The following is a 19,339-nucleotide window of genomic DNA, read 5'->3' on the forward strand; positions in this document are numbered from 1 at the left end:
GATGACCTTAATGTCAGTGAAATGGTTATATTTAATCAAGTTAATCCATTTAATACTTAATAATAGACTGTACCTATTCTGGCTTCTGCTTTCTTTCTTTGTCTTGCAAACTGACTTATACCAAGGTACCCCTAGAAATACAGAGCCAAGTCCATGTTGATGTTATTTGTCCCTAAGTAGGGGGGGTGTGAAATGACACAACAGACACCAAATGATTTTCAATTGACTCAAAACTCAGTCATCTGCCTGAAAAAAACAAAGACCATCCCTCAAGGTTCCTCAGGGTGGTAATTTCTGTGCTCTCTTACACAGGGAATGACTGCTTTGTTCCCCTCTGTGCAGTGTGCAGGATTGGAACAAACACAGATGTTTCCCCTTGTTATTTATTGTCTCATAGCTGCCATCTGTTCAGTGCAGCCTCTCGTTATCCCTCCACCAATATTTAGCTCATAAACTCTTTGGACAAATGCATCTTTTCATCTTTAGGACACTTGACCTAAAACTTCTGTGGCAATACACATAAAATAATAATAGGAATTGCAATGGTATAAATGCAGACTTCAGCGTTCAGAGGCAAGAAACAGAAAATTTACCTTTAATGGGTATATGTATTTGTATTCCTCCAAAACAATCTTTCTCAAATAGAAATATAACCACATAGGATCTAATAACATACAGCAAAACATTACTTTTGATGAAGGATTTTTGACAAGTCACGAAATATCTCCAGATTCCCTGGAAAGGAAGGGACAGTGGAGAACAAAACATCAGATTTTAATGAACTAAAGCTATTCAAAATACCATAACATTTCCAAGTTTTTTCAGAGGAAAACAAATCCACTCCTACCCAGACTGTGCAAAATATAATTGGTTGAAACTCTGCAAAATAATCACAGAAGAAAAGTGGAAAACAATAATAAAGATACATATGTTTTTGTTATATCAATTGTCGCCCATAGACACAAATGACACTGACTGCTAGTATGGTTCCATGGAAATCACAATCTTTATTTTTGACAAAACTTATGCATATTCTATCTGTAAAATTTATAAATAGCAACAACATTAAAAGAACTCCAGGAGGAAAAATGTTTAAGAGCATATACTCTACTTCATGCCAGCTTTAAAAAGGAATATTTAAAAAGACTTATCCAACTGCTTAACCAAGTGTTTCAGTTGGATGGTCAAGGACTGTGAGCAATGGTGATTGAGCTGATGCAACTCTCTAGGAAGTCAAGGGCTGGATGCTACATCACAGGTGCTATTACATGCTGGGACAGAGCTGCACTGCTCCAGAGGGGGCTCTGGGGCCCATTGGACACTCAGAGCACTTGTGAGCTCCTTGGTGGGACAGGGGAGTGTGGCTGATGGTGAAGCACTGGCACAATTGGTGGTGGGTGCCCCATCCCTGGAAACATCCAATGTCAGGCTGAACAGGACTCTGAGAAACCTGATCAAGAGTAAGGTGTCCCCATTCATTGCAGGGGTTTGGACCAGGTGACCTTTAAAAGCTTTAAAAGCTCCTTTCCAACACAAACTCTTGTATGATTTCCATGCATGGCAGGTCTGTAGGACGTGGCACCTCTGCCAGCCAGCCCTGGCAATGCCAGTCAGAGGAGGCAGAGCAGCCTCTGCAGGGCTGGTGCATGACTCTGCTTGCAAAACCTGCCTGGACAGGCCACGATGGGGACGGGGCACCACGGGTCAGAGTCCCCAGGTTCCCTTTGTGCCTGGCTCACAGACACAGTCACACACAGACACAGGTGTGCAGGCTGAGCACACTCTATCTAACCCTAAACCTACACGTGATTGCAAAGCTGAAGGTCATACCCCAAAGTCCTTAAAGTCAAAATGTCCATTGACATCAATGTCATTCATTCCTGGGATGATGAAATGACCTGTGCATGCAGAGGAGGAGGCAATGTTTATCCATTGCCCTGGAGCTGGTGTAAGCTGGTTCTGCCTTGGCTGCTGGCGTAACTCATAGCATTTGAAGACCAGCCATGGAGCACATGTTAAAAAACACAGTATTTTCTCCACTCAGAGTTGCAGAAAAGGTATGAGAGATTATGCTAAATGACACTATAGAACAGAAGAGTCACAGGGAAACCATGAATTAGGCTCTCAAGGAGCAACTTCTGCATGAGAGCTGAAGGGAAGGATGTCCAGGACCTGGCCTGGAAGATGCTGTGTCAATGCTGCCTTTTTTAACTATTACAGGTTACTGTGGTCAGCTCCTGATGAGTGGCTCGTGGAGAATTGCCATCAGGTTGTACTTTCCTTTTTTTTCTTCAGGGATCCCTTCAGTTTCCGCCACAGGCTATCCTTCCTCTTCATCTTCTTCTCTATCATGGACAGTGAGGACTCTTTCCTTCGAATTTCCCTCACTAATCCATGAAAGACATCATCAATGTAGAAACGGAGAGCAGCTGAAGTTTCAAAAAAGGAGCAGGAATATTCTCTGGCTAAGCTCATTCCTTCTTCAGTTGACACCTACAAAGAAAAGAGAATGCCATTAATATTGCCTAATGCCCAAAACATTAATCAACATGAAAACATGTATGTAGTCTGTAGTTATGTATGTAGTCTGACTTCTTAGATCCTGCAAATCACTGGCCAGGAAAATAATCTGAAAGCATCCAACAGATAAGATTCAAGGGGTGAAAGAATCAGGGTGAATTCATGAGGTATTTTAAAGAGTAGACTGGCAAGATTCATTTGCTCAGGTAGGCTGTGTCCCTAATTCTAATGCATCAATTTTTCCATGTATTTCCTCTCTTTAGTACAGTAATCCTTTGATTTGACAGTGCTGGTACTTTTATTCTATAGTCTGGAATGGATGGCTAGAAAGACTTACACAGAATTAAGGCCCTAGAAAATCCTTGTTGAGCATTAATCTAATCCTAGAGGCAACTTGACTCTTTAAGCACACTGGCTTTCATACCCTAATATTTCTCAGTCACATTAATTTCTGAGCATGCCTTGGAGTGTTTTGGTCCTTTCAGGCTGTAATCCTATCACTGAGCTCATACCTGAGCTGTATGAAAATCCAAAATCTATTTGTTTTTCAGCTCATCTTCTCTAAGTGGCCTTGTGTAGTTACTGCTCTTGTAGAACATGTGGGAAATGTGTTTGTATTTTGGAGAGCTGTACAAGCCTAGAGGGAAACAAGACAGTTTTTTCACCGAATTCTGAAGCAAGGGTAATTTTTTCTGAAATTTCCATATTGGCTACCTCTTGGCTTTTGACCTGCCAGCCTGCTAAATGGAAGGGTGCTCAGAATGCTTATTACTGTGTGCATCAAATTAAATGCTTATAATAAGGGCTGCCACTGCCTGCCACTAAAGGTACCTTTTACACTTTGAGAGCTCCTCCAAAAACATGCAGGACATCCACAGCAAAACACAGAGCAAACCCTGTCAGCTTCTAAATGTTAACCCAGCTTCCCAGCCAATAGACTGCACTTTGTTTTCATTATTTGGACATAAATCTGAATAAATGAATTGTATGAATTGCGTGTATGGTGCCTATTCAAATTCTAGGTCAGAAATCCCAGGTTTTGTTTTTATTTACATTTGCATCTCATGATTTATTCAAGTCACTTTGTGAACACCCTTATGAAAAGGCAAAACAGTACTTTGAGATGGCCTAGTGAAAGGGTACAAAATAGGCTATGAAAAGTCCAAATTGCTACTGTCTACACAAGACTCATCTTAGTGCTTTGTTTTTGTTGGGTTTGTTGTTTTGGTTTTTTTCTATTTCTAGCTTCATGCACCCAAAATCCCATCTATCTTTATTAAGGAAATACAGCCCTCTTACTCAAGATACAAGCACACTCTCTCATATCTACTGTAAAGAAAATGCCCTTTATGATTAAATGATGACACCAACTCATTGTATTTATTCTACCTAGGTGTAAGGCTGGATATGGTGGAGAAACAGGATTTTGGATGAAAGAGAAAATAATTTCATTCCAGCCCAGAGGTAAATCTACACAGTATGTACCTGCATAACACACACCTCAGAATTCCTCACCATACCTTTTGCATTGTATCACAAACTTTGTAGCATTTGCAAGGATCAGGCCTTTATGCTCCAGGTACAGTCTTAATTTAATTAAGAATATTGTGAGGGTAAGCAGGGAGATTGTATGCCAACCTGAGTAATACTTACTGACACAATGAAAGATGGTTACCACTTTCCAAGAGCTATAATTGCCAACCTTTTGCAAAAAGGGATGAGTAGCAATATGGTTCTTGTTTTTCTCTGGGCTGCTGTGTAAGCAAAATGCATGATTCAATATGTCTATTGGGCACCATTGAGAAATTGATTGTCTGAATAGAAGACTGTTTTGGTTTATTTTGGACTTTATAATGACATTTTCTTTCCTTGCCATGCCTTGTTTGAGCTGAACGAGGAATTTTTAAAATTTTGTTAATGATGCTGCAGTTCTAAGCAAATAATTGCACAGAGACGCAGTTTCAATGAAGATTTATACATTCATTACCTAAAAGGAAGAAAAAATCCCCATGAACCAAAATATCCTTATGTTAAATAATGGCAAGGTCGTAAATATAATTAGGGTGTCAGTTTAATGATATTCAAATAAAAAAAATCCCATTCTTTTTCTATAGGAATTTCTAGTCTTTACTTGACTTTGCTTCTCCTTTGTTCCACTTTTCTTTTTTTAATTCTTTTCTTTTCTTTTCTTTTCTTTTCTTTTCTTTTCTTTTCTTTTCTTTTCTTTTCTTTTCTTTTCTTTTCTTTTCTTTCTTTTCTTTCTTTTCTTTTCTTTTCTTTTCTTTTCTTTTCTCTTCTCTTTTCTTTTCTTTTCTTTTCTTTTCTTTTCTTTTCTTTTCTTTTCTTTTTTCTTTTCCTTTCCTTTTCTTTTCTTTTCCTTTTCTTTTCTTTTTCTTTTCTTTTCTTTTCTTTTCTTTTCTTTTCTTTTCTTTTCTTTTCTTTTCTTTTCTTTTCTTTTCTTTTCTTTTCTTTTCTTTTCTTTTCTTTTCTTTTCTTTTCTTTTCTTTTCCTTTTTCTTTTCTTTTCTTTTCTTTTCTTTTCTTTTCTTTTCTTTTCTTTTCTTTTCTTTTCTTTTCTTTTCTTTTCTTTTCTTTTCTTTTCTTTTCTTTTCTTTTCTTTTCTTTTCTTTTCTTTTCTTTTCTTTTCTTTTCTTTTCTATTCTTTGACTAAGAATATGCTTTCTCCATCCTACAAGGAAGAATAACTGCAGGGAAGACATGCTATGCTCTGTAATGAAACAAGACTGCTAAGAGCACTGAGAAATGGAGAATACTCAGGAGAATTAAATAATGCAGGAAAACTTCCTTCCAATATCTTTGTGTCTGGAGGTTAGCAACTTGGCCAAATTTGGCTGGGTTTCTTTAAAAAGCAAGAAAAGTTTGGTTTTGGACTCCAGTTTCCTGCCAAATTACAGAGATAACATTAAAGTTATTAATGGAGATAGTTCATTTCAAAGCATGGTATTTTCCTTAAATCTTGCCCTCAGGAGCTGATTAACTGCTTCAGCAAAATTTTAAGAGCTAGTTCAGCATGAGGAGGACACCTGGCACAAACAATTTCAGGATGATTAGCTGATGTTTTTCAGCTTCAAGGCTGAAAACATAATTTTTTTAAATATAACATTGTAATAATTATCATTACTGCTTCCAGCTCCAATTAATATAGCTATAGCAATTTAACTAATCTGTTTGCTGAAGAATCTGTAAGTATAAAGAGGTGTCTAGAGAATAAAACCACGTATTTTTCTCTCGGTTCATCATTCGGTCAAGGGGTTAGACACCTATGGAATGAGAAACAAGGGATAAAGCTTGATGAGGTGACTGAGGCCCACATAATTCCAGGGATTTAGCCTGTTCCCATCTTATAGCCAGAAGAGAAGCTATATCATAGAAATCCATTCCAAATCTGGACAGCCCAGGGACTTGTTGACAAATTGCAGCTTCCATGGGTCTGTATCAGTGGAGATATGATCTGTCAGCTTGACATGGACAGACAGGTCAGCAAGAGGGGTCATTCTATTGAATATATATCTGGGAAGCAGAGCTTTATATCTCATCCTTAGAGTAACCCTTCTTGATTGAATCTGGCATTGTTTCCAAGAGTATAATTCTGGTCATATTGATTCCAACTTAGCTCGTTTCTGTGCTGGTAAACCTCAAGAAGGGAATGAAAGTGGAAGATAAGTGTAGTGAACATAATGAAAAATGAAAATTTCAGAGCTGAAAGAAGTTTCCTGAGTTTGGTTCAAACTTTTAAAAACTGTGTTTTGATCAGGATTTACAGAAGGACTTGAAGCGTGCAGGACAATCAATGAGCAAGATGTCCCAAATCTATAAAATGGGAAGCCTCATGTATACAATATGACAGTGGCTGGAAAAGTCTTCTTTTGTAAAGGGCAGGACTCTGAGTGCCCATTTCTGGGAGCACATGTAAATTAACAGGGAAGTATACCTGAGACAACATATGAGAGAATCTTGTCTAGAAAACACATATCTGTTCCAACAGCACAGGAACAGCACATGGGACTGTAGGCTGAATTGGGAATTTCCCATCTCTGCAAAGCTGAGGACAGCTAGAACACAGCCCAGCTTCCTCCTGAGGGGAAGCATTCACTGGCTACTAACCTCATTATATAGTATTAGGATTCTGTTTGTGGCTTTTGCAAACCTCCCCTGGAAAATTACAAGTGAGATTAAATGCAACACTGACAGCCTGCGAAGGCTGTGATGGATGAGCTGCCATCTTTGCCACAGCCAGCTCCCCTCTAAGGTCAGCTCCTGCACAAAACCACCTGGGCTGGTTGGTGGGTGGGGAGGCACTGGCAGTCATTGGGAAGATGTAAAAATACCTGAATAACTGTATCTGAGATGGAAAATGCACAGAAACTAAACAGATCAATAGTCTGCCGCTGCCCTTGGACTGTATTAGCTGGAAAACCTCCATCAGGATCAGATAATTTTGTGTTCAGCTTTGTCAACTCCATTGGTCATGGCAGCATCAGAAGGATCCCAAAGTAGATTTCACTGATGGAGATTTTACTATCAGAGTCAACAGCTTGACTCTGGGTGAGTTAGTGGGGGTCTTCAGGATGGGAAGCAATGCATTTCCACTCCTGCTTGTCATCCCTCCTACAGCATGGTCTCCTTCAGATGACTTTTGCTGCTTTCCCCTCATAACTGGGACCTCCAGATCATCACGGAGAAATCTGGAGGTTGCAAGTAGAGTGCTAAGCATTGCAAGGACCAGACTAAATTTTTGTTACAGTCTTCTACCCTGGTAGCCATCAGTTATATAATTCTGGATAATTATGTATCCAAAAATCTTGTTCTATGAGTATTTTTTTTTTTCTCTGAAGGCACATGGTCTAGATCAGAGACAGAAAGGTAAACATATTGCTCAAAAGAGTGCTCATCTAAATCCCACTGAAGGAAATTGGAGGAGATTCTGTTGGTTTTGATCATGGTTTGCATTTTTGACAGGCAATAATTTATGAGAGTTGTAAGGAAAAGATACTGAGTAGGGAGGGAAGCAGCATATTGAGCAGCCTTATTTGCATCAGTAAACAGTAAATAATAAAAGTAATAGGAATATAGGAATATAAAAATAATAGGAATAGCCATGAATAGGAGTAGAAAAAGTTCTGAGTAATGTCCCAGAAAGATCAACATCCTTCTCCTTCATGTCTGTTGGATTTTTTTCTGTTTCTCATTAAGTCCCATTCCAGAAAAGAAAAATCAGGTGCCAAATGGTTTATTAGCACCTAGGTATCAGTTTGGAGATAGGCAGGCAACCAAGAAGAGTCCACACACATGCTTGGGTCCCTCCCCATCACAGCCCATTTCATCAGTATATAATAATCTCTTGGTACAGGTATAAATCCATAATATATTAGAGGAAAGATCTGTAGAGATCAAAAGTATTCCCATTTTTCTCAGTCTCTAATAAGTAACTTGTCAAAAGGAAAAAAAAGGAATCTCATGGGTCTAGAAAAACAATGTCATCCTGGACAAAGAATTGGTGTTGACTGACATGTGCAGTGATTTTTTTTTAATCCTAGCACTGACCACCAAGCTTATGCTTAAAACAGTCCCAAAGAACAAACATAAATTTTCTCTTTAACCAGATAATCACAGAATCATTTAGGTTGGAAAAAATCTCTAATATCATCAAATCAACCTGCTAATATAACAGTGCCAAACCCATCATTAAACCAAGTTTTAAAGTGCCACCTCTACATGTCTTTTGAACATTGCAGGAACAATGACTCCACCACTGCCCTGGGAAGCCTGTTCCAGTGCCTGGCCACTCTTTCAGTGAAGACATTTTTACTAATATCCAATCCAAGCCTTCCCTGGTCAACTTGATGACTTTTTCCTCCCATAATTCTGCTTGTTGCCAGGAACAGGGAAAAGCTCTTCACTTCAATGGATTGTGTCCATCAAGGGCTGAGCTGCCTGCTCCTATATTGCCTCCTTTTTTTTTGCCTTTCTTACAGCCAAAGGCATTCACTGTAAATATTTGAATGGTTTTTTGAGAAACATGCAGTGCAAACCACTAACCAAAGAGCAGATCCATTATACTTATGCCAGTTTTGACAGTTATTAATTTTTTTCCTTGGACAAGTGTTGTATCAGGAGGCATGGTGGCAGAGACTTCCTACAGGCTGGCATAGGGATTTTTCCAAGTGTGAAATGCTATTGTTCGGGTCAAAGCTCAAACATTTGTCTATTACATCAGTGGCTGGGGTTGAAACATGAGCAGAAACATTATAAAACCAAGAAAAATCAATCTTTCTGTCTTCTTAAGACAAGCAGTGCTGTTGTTATTTGTGCACACAATACATGCCACGGAATATCTTTTTAAAGAAAATGAAAAAAAGTGTTCCAAGGCATTTTTCCTTTCTCCTTCTTCAGAACTTTGCACTTACAAACTTCCTATCATATTCTTGCCACTGAGCAATGACGTTTCTGAAAGAAAGGGAAAAACCAAGATCAATTCAAAATCAATTTAGTCTGAAAAAATTGTTGAAGACTAGAGTTTGTGTGGAACCAGTGTGACCTTTTGTGGCCAGACATTCAATATGACTGTGTTTCAGTACTAAACAAGTGCACAGCAAATGCAAAAGTTAAATGGAAATCTTTGTCGTTTAAACCTACTGTTTCCATCTCCCTCAATGTCAAACATTCTGCTTTCTTGCAGAATTTTAATTTAATTTTAAAGTGAATTACTGCTTAAAAGTACATTGTTGAAACATTTTCTTCTGAAAACATAAACATTTTAACTTCATGTATGGTCCCATTCCCAAATGTAAACTTTGCAGTTAACCATATGAGTTGGCCAGGGTTACACTGGAGTTCACAACTAGTTTCCACTGCCACAAAACAGCATTTTTCATTCAATCAAACAAGTGTACCTTACTTTTCCCCCTCAGCCCCTGAGTAAGCAATCCTCTTTTCAAGAGCCTTCACAGTTAATGAGTAAGATAGTACAGAAATGTGAAAGGAGAATTTCATGTCAATGCCATTACTGTTAAATGCGATTGGAAATCTTCAGAAGTAATTAGCTGGAGAAACCTCACTCTGACTTCATGGCAGGCAATTCTGTACACTCATCTTTGCAGGCATTCAGGACTATGAGACCACAGAATTCATTATTATCATGAAGGTGTTGCAATTAGCTCTGTTCCTGACATGTCTTCTAAGAGTTCTCCATGTTCTGCTTTTGCCTTGTCACTCTGTGATACTTTTTTGCTGGTTTCACACTAAAGCATTTTTGATGACCAGAATGGGGTCCATCTAGAATGGCCATGGGTGTAGGCAAGATTAGCAGACTGAGCCATGGAAAAAATAAAGTTTTTCTATGTGAATTTGTGCCCAGAAGAGCCTGGATGCCATGGAAATAGCACAGCAATGCACATCTCATCCTCAGCTGCTCCAACCTCTGAAGAAATTCACAGAGGCTCAGAAATTCCTTCCCTTTCCCTCATAACTTGGGCATTGCTTTACAAAGGAAGGAATGGACAGGAAGAAAATGTACCTTTAGCAATGTAGAAAATAGTAGAATTCTGTGATGATCTTTGTGTGTTATTTTAGTGGATGGAGTGTAGAAAGTGTGGGATTGTAAAATTAATTGGTCATTTTACTAAAGGAGAGCCATGTAATAGTCTTGACAAAAAAAAAATTTGGACAAAATCAGAGAGATTGATCTGTTCCAAATAAAGTACTTCACACCTGGTTAGTCATAAAGGTGTGACACAAAACTCTACTTGAAGTCTGCTCTGAGCACAGGAGAAACATATTTTTGTTTGATCCAAGGGAACTACAAATTGTTGGGGGTTTGCAAAAAAATCTGATGAAGCATCACAGAACACTTGTTATGCAATTCACTATGACCCCTGATAGATTAGACTGGCACTTTCTCTGCTATAGTAATTTCTACACTCTTGAGAGAAAACTCTAAGCTAGCACTAGCTGTTTTATTTAAATATATCTCTCATGCATTTTCATATGTAAAAAATTCTAGATTCAATTTAAACTTGAATAATTTCTACAGATTTTTAGCATCTTTTATGATGAAGATTACTAATATCTGTATAGTCATTCTCTTATTTTTGGAATTTTATTATTTTTCCACCTTTTGGATCCAGAATATTCTTGTGACATAGGAACTATTCCTCCAGATAATTTCATTCCCCCTTTGGGCAAAATAAAGATAAGCATCCTCCATGCAGTTCCTTAGCTGCAAATCTAGCAAAACACATGTTTTGGTGTATTGTTTCCAACTTGTGATAATGTTATTTCATTATTTCACAGATGCAATGCTAAATAACAATCAGCATCTCATTTCATGCAAGAGTCACTGCAGAATAAGGGTGCTGTCTGCAGGTTAGACTTTGAAGTTGTTCTTCTCCACTACAGACTGTACTCTTTTGACTTTATCTTGTCAAAAGACATGACTGATGAGTGGGTTAAAGCATCTTTACATCAGGAAGTGTTTCTAAAGAGATGGCCTCAGGATCTGACTGAATTGGATACTCAAAGCCACATGATCCTGCATCAGTCAGCAATAGCTCTGGGTCTAATTTGAAGAGAATGTGGAAGTGTTAAATCCTTAGCATCTGTCTTCAAGATGAATAAGTTCAGGTCAATTGCTAAAAGCATTTTTCAGAGATCTGACAATTTTCTAAATTGTTCATCATCTTTAAAGGTTCTTTGATTGTAATGCTCAGCTGAAGACATAGATGGCCATAAGATAGTTGCAAAAAAGAAGACATTTCTGCATCATTTTCACATGGACATCCATTGTTTTTTGTAAGGGAGAAAAAAAAATCTAGGAATTGCACAAGAAAGGATTTTTTTTTAAATTTTTTTAAAGCAACAACAAATAAATCAATTATCATCTGCTAGCAGCAGATGGTTATTTTAAAAAATTACATGTAAAAGGAGCTGCAAATGTACATTTTAGACTTCTTTTTAAGCAAACATAAAATTAGTGGCATTCGACTCTTATTTTAACACTTTAAGTGGCTTCTATTGCTTTGTGAGCACAAGTTGACTATCAGTCCAGTAGAGACAGCCTCCATATCTTTTATCTGTCTGTAAACTTGTGTAAGGTATTTTCAGTTATGTGTTAGGCATTAAATTTCCACTCCACTTCAGTTCTTCATCAGGACACAGGCACTAAGCACACTGGAGACTGAGTAAATAAACTTAATTCCTGGTAACCTTCACAAATCTCTCTGATATTATATTGCTTTGTCCCTAACAGCAATATTTTGCCCTGAAAACACTCAATCAACATGAAAAGATAAGACAATAAAGGAGTCAGTAAGAAGCAAAGATCAGGAATCTGTTTTCAGTGTTCTGTTTCCCTCAGTTTTCTGCTGAAGACTGAGAAATGTGATCCAAGAAATTTGAAGGGAACCAGAAAGAAATCTGGAGACCGAAATGCAAGTCAAGGAAGAAGAGGAAACAGATATATACTTATTTGTGCATCTTTTATACATATAAACAAGAACTGTAAATTAAGAAAAAGAAAACCGCCCCACAACCAAAGTATTAGTGATTCACAGAAATAATCTTTTGAGCCAAAGTAGCCAAACCTTGTGTTTAGCTAAATGTCTCATTTTTAGACACATGGACAGACTACTGGAATTGAGTTCTGAAAATCCTCTTTTGTCTGAGCTGAATATGAGTTTCCAACACTGGAATAAAAGGGTTACAAAAAAAAAAAAAAAAAAAAAAAAGCAAACACTGCTCTTTGTCCTAAAAGCAGACCTTGCTCATTGCTTCTATCAATTTTGAGTGCAGCACACATATATTCTGGTATACAGTTTTCACATCTAAACACACTCCCAGATCCAGACAGGCAGACAGAGAACACCATCTTAAGTTTCTGTCAGTGAAAAGAAAATTGCAAGAAACTCTCCTTAATCCTTACATTTCCACACAGCTGTGGTCTGCTGGTATTCAGTGATTCTGTCCAGGCTGCTGAAGTAAGTGTTTGACAGAAGGGAGGCAGAGGAAGAATTTATAACAAATTTATAAAGATTTGGACTACAATGGATTTTTTTCTTTTTTTTTTATAAATCACTTACTGAAGCAAGCGCATGCAGAAATGTATGAGGTATCAAAGTGTCTCATGCATAGTCTACAGAATTATGTTTCACTCTTCCATGTTTTACTAGAGTTGCTTTTTAAAGAAAAAAGCCAATCCATGCAATGAGATGAGGATTTACTTGAGTTGCTTTTAAAAGAAAAAAATTATTGGATGCAATGAGAGAGGGATGAGCTGTCAGAAAATGGGAGTGGTGAATCATTGGTTATTTGTCCTGGAATATGTAATTAATTTTGAGGGTTTACTAATTTTGAAGTTTATTAGGAAGGTCTCTGAAACAATCTCATTACAGGAAATATTGCAGAGTATCTTTATTAAACTAATGGCACTGATCTTCCCCATGTCAATATTAATTCAGGGAAAAATTTAAACTTTTCAGAATATGAATTGATTGAAAAGAATTATGAGAACTTTATGGAGCCTTTCTTTTTAGCTCTTTTCTAATGTGATGAAAGGAGAGCTTCATGGAAGGGCAGAGTGTTTTTTTGTGGTCAGAGGAACATTTGAAGCAAGCGACCCATGACACAGGAACATCAAACCAGGAACGACAGCTGAATAAGGAGCATTAAGTTCCATCGTGTGATGTGACCTCCCATGTGGACAATGCATGGCAAAGACAAAAACGAGTCTGGGCAACTGCATATGAAAGGGATAACAATGAGAAATCAATGCACAGAGGGAGAAAATTTAAAAATCTTAAATGGCTGGTGGGTAGGAAGAGCCGTAAGAATACATTTAGCTAATTAAACATAATGAGCTCTCCTGTTGCCAGCTAACCTTGCTCAAATTACCTGGCTGTTGTGGCAGGTTAGGGTCGTGGACTTGGATGGTTTCTGTGGTAACTTGTTCACCTGTGTGTGGTTAACTTGTCCTGTTCAGGGCAAGCTGTCTGTCCAGGGGGCACTTTCTTTGGATAACCCTTCCGTGGTCCCATGGGTTTTGATTTCTAATAGGACTCAACACTGTAAAGTAACCAAAGTGGCAGCTGACAGCTGGCAAAATCTTAACTTTGTGCAATATGGCACCAAACTTTCTTGCTTCCATCCCCAGGATATGTTGGATTCTTTACTAACAGAACCTTAAGCAATGGTGATGCTTGAGTGTTAATGAGTAGCTTTTTCCTGGATTTTTTTTTTTTTTTTCCCAAAGCCATACCAAGAATACTTCTTGTTTATCGCCTCAAAGAAAGGATATAATAAACCAAGAGAGAAGCAGAAGAATGAAGGTGGAAGGATGGTGGCAGGGAGGAAGACAGATTACATCTTTATTATTCTAGCTTGAGGTTAGAATGAGAAAATAGAGTCTTAACAAACAAAATGGAAGAAATTCCTTGCTAGAAGCATCTGCTTAACCTCTTCTATCTGTGATGTATCCTTCCAATTATGCAGATACTCTTGATATATAAAAGCTACTATGTTAATACACCCTGTGAGCGCAAATCATTGTAACTGATAAACTCATATTCTTACCCAGTGTAATAGACTTTTCAGCCCACCACTGATAAAGCTGTAGCTCAGTTTACCCAGCAGCACATGTGAAAATGCATCTATACACACAAGCACACACAGACCACTAGTGCTGCTGGGATCTGGTTGGACCTTTCCATTATGCTTGGCATAAAAGGCTGACCTTCCAGCAAAACTTTGGTGTGGATTCTGACAAAACACCACTCTAAAGAGTCCCTTCAGTACTGGGAGGCATTCAGCCTTGGTTCCTCTGCAGATTAGAAATGGTTTCTGACATTTGTTTATTTCCCATGCTTCATGCTACTAATTCATTCCATGCCTTTGGTCTGCACAGGCTCTGGAAATGGCAGTGAAAGGTGAAAACACCTTTCAGAATGTGAAGAAAAACATTTCAGAATGTGTAGGTGATGCAAGCCAGAATGCCCTTTTCTCAAGGTTTTTTATAAATTTTTTATAAAGCAAAAATTGTGGGTTGTAGCCAGCGAAGTGACCCACTTCTTCTTCATCCCTTCATAGAGAAAAGTGTGAAAATGAAAAGAAAAAAAAAACAAACCAAAAGGTTGAAAATGAAAAACAGGAAACAGATTACACAGAAGATACAATAAACACATAAATAATACCATGAAAATAATACATTAAGTTGCATATTCAAATAACACATTAAAACATGAATAGTATTAAGAGTGGTGGGAAGAAAAATATAGTTTCTCAGGAATAACTTGATCTGTCTTATTAAATATTATCAATATTTAATCACCATTAATAATGGTGGACTCTTACATAGATCTGGAACCTGTGCAGGTTGACTTCATGCCTGAATGAGGAATATCACAGCTCAGACTGTGCAGTGGAAATAACAGAATCATCACAGAATGGTCTAGGTTTGAAGGGACTGAAAAAAAAAATCTTGTTCCAATCCCCTGGGCAAGAAGGACAAGACACCTTCCACTAGACCAGGTTGCTCCAAGCCTGTCACACTCTTTTTGCTGCAGCCCAGGATGCAGTTGGGTTTGTCAGTGCACGTGGCTGGGTCATGTGGAGTTTCTCATCAACCAGCACCCTCAAGTCCTTCTCCCCAGGGCTGCTCTCAAACCATGCTCTGCTTTGCTTGCATTTCTAAAATTGGGTTACCCCCAGCACTTGGCTTTGTGAGCTCCATGAGGTTCAGACAGCTCCACCTCTCCAGCCTGTCCAGGTCCCTCTGGATGGCATCCCTTCCCTCTGGCATGTGACCTCACACACAGTGTCATCAACAAACTTGTGGCATCCAGGAATGACAGTCACAAAGCCAGACATCACATTTGGATATTTTTTCTTTTTTTTTTTTTTTTTTTTTTTTTTTTTTTTTCCAGGAAGCTTGCTTATTTTTCCCTAATGGCTGATTTTCTCTAATTTTCTTAAACGCATAAATGAGAGTAGATTTGGGGGAACAAAATCGCTGGTGCTGAAAGCAACAACTGGTGAAAAACACTAAGTGCTTGAAGACTTAACAGTTACTGTCACTAGCAATTTAGGACATGTTATCACCACATTATTTTTTTACCTGTAAAAATAAAATGAGTGTTATCAAATGGTTTGGAAAATGACAACAGCCTGTGGTACAATTTTGTTTTGTGTGGTGAAAGGAATATTAATAAGAGGACAGGTATAATATCCTTGAGAAAAAGTTGTGGAAAAGTAAATGTAAATCCCTTTTCAGAGAGGAGATGCAGTTGTTATGGTTGACACAAATTTTTCCAGGTGCTGGTAATTATTTTCTGCTGAAATATGCATGGAAATCAGAGAATTTTGGAATAGTTTCATATACCTACTCTGTACGTAACCTGGATTTTTTTTTTTTTTAACTACATAGGACATTTTAAAAACTTGATTAGGTACTTAAAACCCCTTTTTCTTATTTGTTTTTAATCAAAAAGAGTGCAAATCAAAGTAGATTGCATATTATCAAGAAAGGCAGGCCTTGATAACATGAGAAAGAAGATCTCACAATCTGAGACATAGAAAATAAAGTACTCAACTCTCCTGCCATATGGGCATAAACAAATAAAGCAAAATTCCTGAAGTAAATGGAAAACAAATTTTTCACCTTACTTTCACCTTAGTTCAAACCCTAAAGAAACAGTCTGGTACAAGACTCTGAGTGGGCCTTATACCCATTTATAGCAAATAAAAATGGGAAGAACAAGGGGACAGGGAAAGAAGGGAAGAACTTCGACCACAGATGGCTTAAGATGATCCAAGACAAAATTTGTTTTACATCCAGAATGACTGCACCCTTTCATTATATTCAACTCTGGTCACTGAGCTCTACCCACATTAAAAAAGGTTGGATTGCCCTTGTTTTCCTATGTAGATTTGACATTTATGGCAATGGTCATTTTTCTCTGATGTCTCTGGTGAAAGATGAATGAATTTGATCTATGTCCACTGTTCAATACTATTTTCATTCTGGAACATACACTGAACTTTGGGCTCCATAATGTGATGCTGGGACACACTGTAGGCTGCAAAAAGCTGTACCTATGGAATAAGTAAATAGCTTAAATTATTCTATAGCTCATCCACAATAGGATTAAGCAGTTTTCAATTTCTTTGGTCTTCTAGGGATTAGGTTGCTGCTGTTGACTCACTTCCTTTCCAGTTACTGGTGTTTTCTGCATTTGTAAGCCATGAAGTGCTGTGAAATCAATAAGGCTACTCATAGAATATACAAATGTTTAAACTCTGCCTATCAGTTTTGCAAGTTTTCTTGTCTTGGGTAAGGATCCTTTTAGCTGTCTTAGGTGCAGCCCAAAAAAGATTTTCTGAGGTGATTGTCAGCAGGTCGAATGCACTGATAACAGGAGACTGAGAGATGAATATCAGTGATATTGTTCCTGCCCACTTCTTATCAGCATATATGTGTACTTTTATCACACTTCTACTTTCATTTACCTAGGCTAAAGAAATTAAACTGTCTCTAATTTTCTCTGATAGGACCAGCCTGATACACATGCTCTGCATCTGTTTCAATTTGAACTTGATCATCACCCATAAGCAACTGCATTTAATCTTAACTGAGTTTTCACTTGTATGTTTTATAATACCTTTAATACTTCCACATCCCTGATAGACAAATCATTCCAAACACCTCTTGAAGTGGCATTTATTTTATGCACAATTTCATGATGTTTGTAGTCTATAATCACCCTGCATGTGGCTGATATATCCAAGATTTCTCTCCTGCCTCTAAATTGATGTGTTATAGTAAACAGCCTTGCTATTAGTCCTTAAGGACATGGCCTTGCACTTTTTACAATTGCATTTAATTCTACTTCTATCACTCCTCTGGGTCACACAGCTTTTCCTCTTCAATAATCCTGTCTCTTCTAGGTAGAAAATGTTCCCACTTTGTGTTATCAGCAAATTGTGTCAGAACCGTCCTGCATTTTTATGCCTAGGTCATTAATGAAAATGTTAAAGATCAGCAAATTGAAAGGTAATGCCTAATATTCTTAGGGCTAGATCCAGTTCCAACTAGTGGGGTCAGAACCAAGTCCTCTCCTTCTAAAATGTTACTTAAATTTAAGAGTGTGTGTGGTTTTATATGTGTGCAATCCAGCTGTCATAATTTTTTTGCCAGTAAATCACCCGTTTCTGTTGGCCCATCTCAACCAACCCATCTGTTACGGTTGTGCAGAACATAGTGCAGAAAAGGCTGATTTATGAAATGCTGGATGGCTGTCCCTATTTTTATTAATGTGTGATTATAACTTCCCAGCTACATTGAGTGAAAATAGTCTAATGGCATCGCTTTCCATGCGAAAATACCGAGCTGACAGAGACTAAATGCTCGATGGCAAGGAGCCATAAAGCTGTGCTGCTCCAGACACCCCACTCTGAGAATAGCCCTCCATTTGGCTCCCAGCACTATGGGGGGCCTGGTTCATGACCCAGGCTGGTCGTCAGCACAGCTTTAATTCCAATGATCTGACGCCTTCAGGCTTCTCTGTGAATTAACTGCACAGGCTTGCCATTTTTTGGAGATGGGGATGGAGCAGATGGGGAGTTGGAGAGGCCAAACTGTTGAAAGTCAGTGATAAGGCAAGGGAGGGAGGAAGAGAAAAAAAAAAAAAAGGATTTGGGATTAAAAAAAAAAAAAAAAAAAAAAAAGAAAAAAAAAAGAAAAAGCTGTGAAAGACAACCCTGTGGTTTGTGTGCCACCTGTCAACCCCAGGCCTTCTGATCTCCTCTCAGTGAACCATAGAGGCAGCAGTTGGAAAGATCAGATACACGCTCAGGGCAATCTGTCAGAAACAACTCTGTCACATTCCACGGCACTGAAACCCACAGAAATAAAGTCTGTGTGCTTAAAACTGTGACTGCCCCATATATGTGAGAAGCAGTCTTTTAACACAGAAAAAAAAATTCTTTGAACACCACTGCTGTCCTGACATGATTTTTTTTCTTTAACATCAGTAAAATATTAGCTTTTTTTTTTTTCTTTTTTTTTTTTTTTTTTTAAATCTCCCTTAAGCATCTGTACCATGTTTGTTTGCCTCTGGCCACACAGTTGTAATGCCATTCTCATGACACTACACTGAATTCCAGTATACAATAAATGAATTAAGAAATGGCAGAACAAACCAAGAGATAAATCCAACAATTTTCATTTAAGCTATTTAAATACATTATTTTTCCACATTTTCACATGCTATCAGCCATATTTGGGCCAGTATTTAGCTACACTCTGTTTTTGCTGAGACATAAGACACATAAATGTGCGATGGATTTTTTTTAAGGTATATTTAAGACTGTGTAGACTGTCCTTGAAGAGGCAAAAAGTTGTGAGAAAATTCCTAGCTTTTTTTTTTGTTCTGGAACAAAAAACCTAGAACTTTCATACACCACATAGATTATGAAGTATAGCACACCTCATTTCAAGTTCAGTTCTGTAAATATCAAATCAAGTTTTATATCAAACTGTTTTATGAGATAGTCTTATAATACCTGTCTAATCTAATTCCATTTATCCAAAGCATATTTAGATAATGAGTATTAGTTAGAAGGGAACAAAATAATTTTTGATCTATATAGTGATCCTTAAAAAAAAGTTAAAATTAATTAGCCAGTTGAATTGAGAATTCCAGCTGCAGTGGTGACCACCACAGTGAAGCAGAGTACAATGTCATACCTGTTTACCTGTAGAGTAAATGGAATCCCCATCTTTATATTTATACCTTGGTGTGGGTGTCCTA

At 37.8% G+C, this 19,339-nt stretch overlaps 1 protein-coding gene across 3 annotated transcripts in view; it reads right to left on the reverse strand.

The window, feature by feature from the left end:
* Positions 1-568: 568 nt before the first annotated feature.
* Positions 569-19,339, reverse strand: part of RIT2 (Ras like without CAAX 2) — a 181,831-nt gene continuing 163,060 nt past the window's right edge. The window contains exon 5 of one of the 3 annotated variants that reach the window (XM_056513710.1): positions 569-2,493. In XM_056513710.1, coding sequence (XP_056369685.1) covers positions 2,266-2,493 — 228 coding nt within the window. In that variant the 3' untranslated portion in view covers positions 569-2,265. The remainder of the gene's footprint in view (positions 2,494-19,339) is intronic. The other 2 variants (XM_056513711.1, XM_056513709.1) reach the window with 2 other exon arrangements.

The sequence above is a fragment of the Oenanthe melanoleuca genome, chromosome Z (genome assembly GCF_029582105.1).
Source record: "Oenanthe melanoleuca isolate GR-GAL-2019-014 chromosome Z, OMel1.0, whole genome shotgun sequence".
NCBI lineage: Eukaryota > Metazoa > Chordata > Aves > Passeriformes > Muscicapidae > Oenanthe > Oenanthe melanoleuca.